The sequence below is a fragment of the Harpia harpyja genome, chromosome 3 (genome assembly GCF_026419915.1).
Source record: "Harpia harpyja isolate bHarHar1 chromosome 3, bHarHar1 primary haplotype, whole genome shotgun sequence".
Taxonomy (NCBI): domain Eukaryota; kingdom Metazoa; phylum Chordata; class Aves; order Accipitriformes; family Accipitridae; genus Harpia; species Harpia harpyja.
In genome coordinates, this window is record NC_068942.1 from 53,942,544 (window position 1) to 53,951,770 (window position 9,227).

The 9,227-nt window shown below is 51.7% G+C and overlaps 1 protein-coding gene across 1 annotated transcript in view; it reads right to left on the reverse strand.

The window, feature by feature from the left end:
- Positions 1 to 7,858, reverse strand: part of EGLN3 (egl-9 family hypoxia inducible factor 3) — a 29,133-nt gene extending 21,275 nt beyond the window's left edge. The window contains exon 1 of the mRNA XM_052782588.1: positions 7,131 to 7,858. Coding sequence (XP_052638548.1) covers positions 7,131 to 7,487 — 357 coding nt within the window. The 5' untranslated portion in view covers positions 7,488 to 7,858. The remainder of the gene's footprint in view (positions 1 to 7,130) is intronic.
- Between the last annotated feature and the right edge of the window lie 1,369 nt (positions 7,859 to 9,227).

The following is a 9,227-nucleotide window of genomic DNA, read 5'->3' on the forward strand; positions in this document are numbered from 1 at the left end:
TGAGTCGTCTTGAAACATTTGATAAAAGTATTGATCTCTTCCAAGTGTGTCAAGTCTGTTCTGCAAACATCAAGATTTCACCCGATTAAAAATGTATTCATGTCTGGGTCATTGTGGTTTTATCTTCTCCGTCTATACCACCCCTTCCACATACGGAAAGGAATTGCTGAGGGAGTACAGATACTGTTGAACATCCCCACCCCACCCCCCCCCCCCAGGAAAAAAAAAAATAAATAAATAAATCTGTGCAACATAGGAGAAAGAGAAGATGCTTCCGAGTACTAAATCAAGCAAATTGCTCAGGAAGCAACATGCAAGGCAAGGCTGTATTACATTGAGCCACCATCCAGATAAGTTTGGAAGTCAAAGAAAGAATAGTTTACTTTGAAATCAAATAAAGACACTGGGATTAACACAGACAGCTGGAATCCTTAATGCAAAGAAACAAGTTCACTTTTATCGTGTACATGCTGCTCTGCATCAGTGTTATGAGCATCAATGCATGTCCATTTAAACATATACTGTTATTAGCAGTGAGCTGTAATGAACTGAATTATTCATTAATAATTACCTTGGGAAAAGGCTGTGTACAAATATTAATAGCAAGGACCAGCTCCTCTCCCTCCCAAAATGCAAGCTCAGCGGGAGGGGGCACTGAACTCTGAATCTTGCCATTTTCCCCTGCGGCTCTCCCAAGGATACTGTGCCTTGCAATGCTGTATACACACACCCTCCCCCCCAGTCCAAAGGACAAACACTCCCCTTACCCAGAGGCATTAATGCCACCTGTATTACAGTGTCCCTCCCCACACAGGTGTGGAAGGTTTACACTGACATTTAATGAGCAGTGAGCCCTCACACAAAAACAAACTGAGAGGCACATATTTACTTAGGGCTTGCAAGTAATAGGGATATAGGCAGGCACACCAGCAGGGCTACCACTGCAAGCCACTGGCTTTAAGAGCTGACGCAGTGGTGCTGGAAAGGACTGGTACCAGAGCAGTCATGGCAATGGATAAGAAGGTACTGAGGAAAATGCACTACCAGTATGGGACAGATTGTGGAAAAATTCACTCCTTTGCCATCATTGTGTAACTCCAGAGTCTAATAAGACTCATTAAGCACTGCTTGACTGCAAAACTACAGATGATATAAAAAAAGACAAGTAATCTGCCCTGATGCCATAAACATGTGCACAAACTGAGGATAAACAGACCACTCTGCTCTCTACATTGCCTAAGAGCTCAGACTTATGTCCCTTCTCTTACAGGATTAGCCACCTTCTGCCTCCCCCCTGCAACTATGACTGTAAAGCACATGGACAGGCTCCTAACACAGTGTAAGGAAGGTTTCTGGGTGGTTACAGACTTCTCCTGCATGAGAGGATAAGGAGGACCAACAGCAGCCACCTGACTGCCAAAGGCTCTGGTGTAATGCACACTGAAGATGGCACCTTTTTTCCACTGCCTACCATGGAATAAGTCTACCAGTGCACTACAGTCAGGTTCTTAAGAGTCATGATACATAACAGGTACCAAATTCAAGCTGCTTGTAACTTCAACACCCAAGTATGAGCTCAAACACCATTCCATAGAGGCCACCCACACTTCCGAACCCACTTACAGATACGTGCATCGCTCTCTGTAAAATATTGACCCGTTTCTCCAATACCCTGTCCCTGCTGAGTGAAGAAGCAATCTGAAAGATTCTCTGAGTGCCTCTTTCAGAGAAGTGTCTTGAAAGTTTCAAAAAGTCATTGAGAATAATTTGATGAAGAACAAAAACAAGAGCTAATATGCCCAGGTTTATACTCATTTAATGCTCTGATTGTCAAGTAAAAATTATACATTCCTGTGTATAATTAACCAGGCTAACTAATCTTGCTTGACAAACACAGATATAAACATCAGCTTTGACACCGAGCCAAAGCAACCACTCTAGGATCTGTGCCAATGCTGAATTCCTCAGTCTGATATCATAAAACGACTTGTCTGTTGTATTTACAGTTCCAGTGGCTCTGGACTCTGCCGGCAGCCGGCCAGAAGAACAGATTTGAACTCACCCATTATGCCAGAACATGTGCATTTGATTAGAAGAAAGAGAAATTATGCATATTTCTTCTGGATGGTGGTATTCATCAGACCTCCCATTGTAAACTAATTGCAAGGCATGCTGCTACACAAGTATCAAAAATCCTTTGTAACATAGAAAAAAAACCCAGTGTATTTCTATAGGCAGTATTGCTCTTCAGCTCTATAGCCAGTTTTCTGCTATCCTGCTCCTTACATGCACACCTCAAATCAAAATGCAGCATTTCACTCTGTGTTTTAATTGCAAGAGACAGAATTTGAATGCTATAGAACAGAACTTTCTTCATACATAAGTGTAAAAATATCTCACCTCATTACCCGAGTTATGAGGGACTTGGGAAGACCACTCAACCCAAGCCTCTGACATTTCATGCATGTCTTCAATCTTCAGGAACAGAAATCTTAGTAAAAACTTGCTAGAGAGACCATGTTTCAAAACCTAGCTAAGAACACCCCATCATGTGGTAGGCAGAAGGACCCGCTCTGGTTTTCAGCAAACACTCGTTAGCCATGAAGGGCCACCACAGAAGACCTGCTTCTCCTGCGACAGTCAGAGAGGTCCCACCAGGATGGGTTGAGCAGGGAGGTGTTGTGGCTACAAGCAGAGGATGCAGAAAACATCCCATTAAAAAAGTGAAAGGCCCACACAGAGATTTTGAAGTAAGTTTTCAAGAGGGTTCACATCCCACAGGGACTTCTAAATTAACTAATCTCATATTGAAAACACATTTTTTTAACTTCAGGCCATATACTTGACACTGAATGGGAGCAGCTGGGTTCCAAGCTAAAAACATCAGTCATGGGCTTCCTTCAGCACAGGTCAGCTCTTAGGATTATGACTTCTTGCCTTATTTTCTAACCAGTGGGGCTCACTGCTGTCCAGCAGGCGCAAGATGAGCTCAGGGTCCCCAAAGGCAGCCCTGACGTGGATGTCAACCCATGATGGCACCCAACAGGGTACTAGTGACTCACAGCAGGACACGCCACTGTCAGGACCGGCATGCAGAGTCCACACAGAGCGCACACATGCCAATTCAAAGCACCTTCCACCCCTTGCCCATGAGGACCAACGGAGCTGGCTGGCAGCACGTCAAGCGCTGACTCGGCCGAGGTGGCCCAGGGCAGCAGGCGCTGATGGCATCACTCTGGGACCCTGCCTGACCACGGGGAGAGCCGCCCTTCCCCAGCAGAGACAAAATGTGAAAGGGGGAATAGCCACAGCCTCCCAACAGCAGATGAGCTACCCTGCAATCCTGCCACGAACACGGCTTTTACATTTCCACAGACCAGCCAGCAGACGCGGTTCCTGCCAGCCCTCCTCCCCTGCCTCCCTGCAGGAGGGACTTCCAGGGCTCAGGGCTCCCCAGGCTCTGCAGCATCTGAGGCTGCCAAAGGGATGGATATCCTAAACTCCACAGCACCTGGCACATCTGCAGCTTCCAAATTTAAATAAATAAATAAATAAATAAATTTCTCATGTCTTGAAGGCTTGAAGGAGAAATTTCTCAAATGGCTTCTCTTCTGGAATATTTTTCTGCCTTTTTTTTTGTTGTTGTTGCTTTTAATTATTTATTTATAATACAGGGATTTTTCTACAGGGCACCCCCTCAAGCCCCCGCAAATGCCAATTAACCCCAGGAAGGGACTTCGGGACCTGAGGAGTCAGAAGCTGCAGCCCATCACCTTTTCACCCACCATCCCCAGAGCACCACCTGACCCGAGGGCACTCCAGGTGACTGGCCTCACAGACCAAGCTGCAGCTTTGCTTCCTGGCCCCAACCATCCACCAGCTTTTCTCCACCAAGCATTGAAGCTCCAGCAGGGTGGAGACAGGTCCTCAAAATCAGAGTGACCTCTGCCCTCAGGCCAGAGTGTCCTTCTGTACAAGGATGTGAATATTCTCACTCTGAGGAGAAGACTGAACCTGGGTCAACGATGCCCCAGTGATATCGTTAGCCATTTATCTGCTAGAAAAGGGGAACCATTGTATTATTTTACTAGAAAATGGCAACTCTAGTTGAGGAGAATGGAGAAGCCAACAAGCGGTGCACTGGGTCTGTCAACAGAAGAGTCCTTTAGAAGAACGTTACCTGGTTATTTTGATCATTTAACCATGTCAGCTAATATTTTAAAATATGACTTACTCCAAAGATAGATTTGGATCACTGGTCTGCAAAGATGAAAGGTTACATTTCATTATCAGCCCTCAAATGTCAACCAACAGCTCTTAAAAGTATCCAGCACCCTTGTAAAGTTTTACTTCTATCCATTCTCTTTGATGCAATCTTAACTTTCTTGTAATACTGTTGAAATTAATTTGGAAACAGCAAAATCCTGACTGACTCATTTCTCTCATGTAGGTACAAGGAAAGCTTCCTTTATTGGACAAAAGTCGTTCTTGTCTTCCTATGTTTGTGTAGCTACAAAAACAACATGAAGCACATCACACTAAGCAGACAGTAAGCTGACAGAAGTTCATTTACTAAGCAAACCTCTCCCCCTTTTCCAACACTTAGGCTGAAGATTAAAGTCATACTATTGGTTTAAAAGCATAAAGCTCTAAATAATGATGAGGCTGATACCACATAGATTCATTTCCATGACAAGAGGAGTTACCATGTAGCCAAAGGCTTACACTTTAAACAAATTGCTCTGGACCCTTAGCTCCATCTAATACCTATATCCCAAAACAATAAATTATAATAGCACATGTCCAGCTAAGAAGTTCTGGTCCAGTTGCTCAGAAACACCCCACGTCCCTCCAAATGTTAAGCCACGCAAGTTTCTGGGCATCCATTTATGTGTATAATCTAGCGGTTAAAATAGAAATACACTAAATTTAAATTTGGGATTTTTGTGTATGCATTCACAAGACTTCAGAAGATAAGCAAAATGGGCACGTTTAATGGTGGAAGGGTAAGGTCTATAGGTGACGTGGGAACCTGCATGCACTGTAGTAGTCAGTTGGTTAGTCACAGGACTAATCTTCCTGCTGAAGGCGTCCCACATCTCACTTACAGATGGCAGCTGCTATTCCAGGGCCACACGTATCCATGGTACTTATTATAATAAGGGGATTGGTTACTATTAATTTCTGATGGAAATTCCTCCGCATTTAGTTTTACAAACAATACTGAGTCCCTTTCAGTCCTGGACTGTTGTGTAGCACTTCCATGTGCTGTTTCCAGTCTGACATCTTCCATGCTAAAGCGCAAGGGCCAAAAGTCTGTCTTTATAGCAAGTAGCTTGGTATCTACTTATAAGACAAGTTCCGTCCTGTCTGTTATGACTATTTGTACAAAAATGACTGCAAGAACACCACAACTCAGTTTTAAAATAATCTCTACAACCCAAGGTCACTCCCCAAAAGACCCTTCTCCCCAGCGAGTGCCAACAGCCTTCACACATCCAGTTGACTCTTTCTCCAAATACCTTGTAAAAATGCTGGACAACCTCCTTTCACTCCAGCCCAACTTTAAAGTAAGTCCCTGTTCCACCCCTCCCCTGCCAGGTAGCCAATGCAATGCAGCAGTGCACTTTCAGCAGTAATCAGGCAAACAGAAGGCACCCAGAGAAAGAACTAGGATGACCTCAAAGGCACGCCAAAGCAGAATGGTTATTTATACCTCCTAACACCAGGCTCCCACCAGGAATAAGTGAAATCCAGTCTCCTCACATTTTAAGCCAAATCTACCCAAGCTTTAACTGAATTGATCAGTAGTCCGGTGGAGGTAAACACAGGAGCAATGTTTCAACCTTTTATTATTCCTACCACTGTGTGGAAAGGTGCAGGGGCGTGCCTGCATAGGTTTTAAGGTATTTCCAAGCAACTGGTAAACATTGCCATACAGTTTTCTTCGTTTTCTGGGAAGAAAAAAAAAAAAAAATCTCAGTACCACTCACACATCCCCTTAGTTCAGTGCCAAAGAAATGCCTAAACTTTCACTTTTGTAATTTTCTAAGAGTTTCATCGTTTCTATTTCTGGCATATCTCTAAAAGTGGATGTTTCGAAAATGTTCTATGTATTGCAGAATTCAAGTATATTTCAGAAGTAAAGAAATGGGGACGTTTCCAGCATTCGGGACAATGAAGCAAACTTAGTTTCAAGCCAGTCCACTTTGCCACAGCAAAGCAGACAAGGAAAGAAAAGCCAAGTTATCCCAAACTGAAGTAATGACGTTGCAAGTGCAAATAAACTTCGTTGGGAAAGAAAACTACAAGTGTCCTCCCCATTTCTGAGAAAGCAAGCCTAGAAAAAACAACTCTTCTCTTAAAAGAAAGAAAGGTTGCTGTGCTCAAACTGAGCATCCCGTATTTTGTGCCACATACCCAATGCAGTAACGATAACCTCTTCAGCTGTAGGACGCTGGCACGAGTTGGACCATCGAAACTACTTTGGATAACACTATCACATGGGCGCAAACAACCGAATAATCGGATCCGAGCCCTGTACGCGCACAAGGCGGGGGGTAGGGAGCTTCTCCCTCCACCTGAAACAATCCTCCGAAGGAAAGTCACGGCCAAGGCTCGACTTTGTCGGCGGGGTACGCCCCGCGTTGGCCGTCCGCGCTCTCCCCCGCCCCACCTCCGGGAAGCGGGGGTGCCGCCTGCAGCCCCCGGGACGGCTGCCAAGAGATCCCCGGTGGCACACGGGGCTACAGTCAAGGGCCCGGCCGGGCTCCGGCGACCGAGGAGCCCGGCGAAGACCCAGCGCGGGGCAGCGCCGCCGGCACCGGCGCGGCGAGGGACCCGCAGCGGGCAGCCCCGCTGCCGCCGCCGCGTTTCCAGCAAGACCTCCGCGGCCGGCCGTCGCCGGCAAGGGCTGGAGAGCGGCTGCCCGCCGCGGGCGTCCCCCGGGCAGCGCTCGGCGCCTCCGCCACCCGGAGCGGGGCTGCCCGAGCCACGGACACCCGCGGACGCGACACGGAGGGGGCGCGGGACGGGGGGAGCCGGGGGAAACTTTCCGCCAGGTGCCACCAGCAGCTGCGAGGCGGGCCGGGCCGGCCGGGGGCCGGGGCCGGTGCCCCGCGGCCCCTTACCTTGGATCGCTCCTTCACGTAGTACTTGCCGAGCCGGCTCCCGCAGTACATCACCAGCCGGTCTATCAGCGTGAGGAGGAAGTTGATGGCCTCGCAGCCCTCCTCCGTGCCCCCGATCCACTTGATCTGGTCGCCGCGGAGGTGCCGCTTGGCGACGCCGCGGCTGGGGCCGGCCAGCTGCCCGTCGGCCAGCTCCCCGTCGCGGTGCATCCGCTTCACCCGCTCTAGCACGCAGTCCCCCACCACCTCCCCCAGGAAGTTGTCCAGGTAGCAGAAGCCGATGTCGTGCAAGCAGGGCACGACGTACTCCAGGGCGATCCTCTCCAGGTCGAGCCTCATGATGTGCCCCAGCGGCATGGCGCGGCGGGGACGGGCGCGCCGCTGACCTGCCGGCGCCCGCGTCGGGAGGCGATGCCCGCCGGGCCGCCGCCGGCTCCAGGCCGACCCGGGCAGGGGCTCCGCCGCGGCGCGTGGCCAGGCGAAACTTTCGCCGCGGCGGGCTGGGGCTGGGCTGCGCTCCGCGGCCCGGCGCTGCGGGGGCGGCGGTGCGGCCGGAGCCCCGCGCTGCCGCTGCCGCCCGAGCGGCGTGCGGGACACACCCCCGCGCCCCGAGGCCGTGCGGGAACGGCGCCCGGCAGCCCCCGCCCGATTTATGGACCGAGGCGGCAGATGGCCCCGCGCTGATTAATACGCCGGCTACGTGCGGGATGTGTGCTCGCCACACCGCCCGCTCGCGCGGCGCCGCCGCACGTGGGTGGAGCCCGCCCGGCACGGCGCGGCGCGGCTCGCCCCGCCCGCTCCCCGCCCGCGACGGCCCAGGCAGCCAATGGGCTGTCGCGGGGCGTGGCCAGCCCTCGGGGAACGAGCGGCGGAGGCTTCCACACGTGCGCGCGGAGGGCGTGGCCGACGGTCCCGCCAGCCCCGCCTCCCCGGGGAGTGGGCGTGGCCAGCGCCATTGAGGAATTCTCCCCTCGCATGTCGGCGGCGCTGCCGCCCCCCGCCCCGGGCCGTCCCGCAGCCGGGCCGGGGGCACCGGCATCCCGCCTCGCCCAGCTCCGCCGGGCCGGGCCTCCGGGGCTCTTGGACTAGTCCGAGTGAGGTTTGCAAGTGCCCCCGCGGAGTTCTCCTGCCGCCTCTTACATCCGCCTCCCGCAGTGGCAGTTTCAGCACCAGGCGGAAGTATTTCATGAGGCGGCAGGTACAGCTTTTCTGGGCGAGGAATGCGCTATTTTTTAAAAGGTTTATATAATAAAATACTATTTCCCTGAATTATTACCCCAAAGGGCCCACCAGGTCGTTTGGCTCTGCTGGCAGGTAACACCTCCCGGACTGTCGGCGACTTCGTGCCGCGCCGAGACAGCTTGAGTCAAACCGTGACAAACTAACTTCGTTCCTCGCCTCCAAACGAAAACGCGCCTTTCCCCGGCGTCACCGTTTTTCGGTAACACTGTCCCTGCACCGGCCGGCCACGAAATACGATCCCGCTGTCGCTCTTCAGTCTGTCCCCGAGTGAACAGCTCGCATTCGATTAAAAATGCCTCGTGGAAAGCCAAAAGTAACTAACTACTCAGCTCCGCTCACAACACAACGCGACATGCCCACGATTTGCTAAACAAGCAAACAAAGCCTCCGCAGAAACCAAAACTAAAGCAAAGGCACGTTACGGACAAACCGGGCTGGAAACCCTGCGGGACACGGGGTCACTGAAGTTACCGGCCATCACGCACTCCCCACTCCGATTCTGCCACCCCGCTGCCGCCGGGGATCCCCGCAGGACGCGGGGTGCGTGTGTCCGGGTGGGGAACGGACGACGCGCCCCACGGGAGGCTGCTCCCCCACCGGCGGAGCCCCCCCACCCTCCTCGCCTCGCGGGGTCTGCGTGGAGGGCGGCCCGGCCGTGCGGCGGGTCCCGCGCTGCGGCAGGGCGGCAGGGCACGGCACGGGAGTTACACGCGTTTCAGCTGGAACCCGGCACATTGCACCCCCAAAAAAGGCAAAGTCCACGCTGGTTGTTTTCTTCCCCTTCAAGTCGCGAATCCTGCCTGGATTGCAGCAGCCCGTGTTGCCGACGCTGCTTGAGCTGCAGACTCCAGGCCC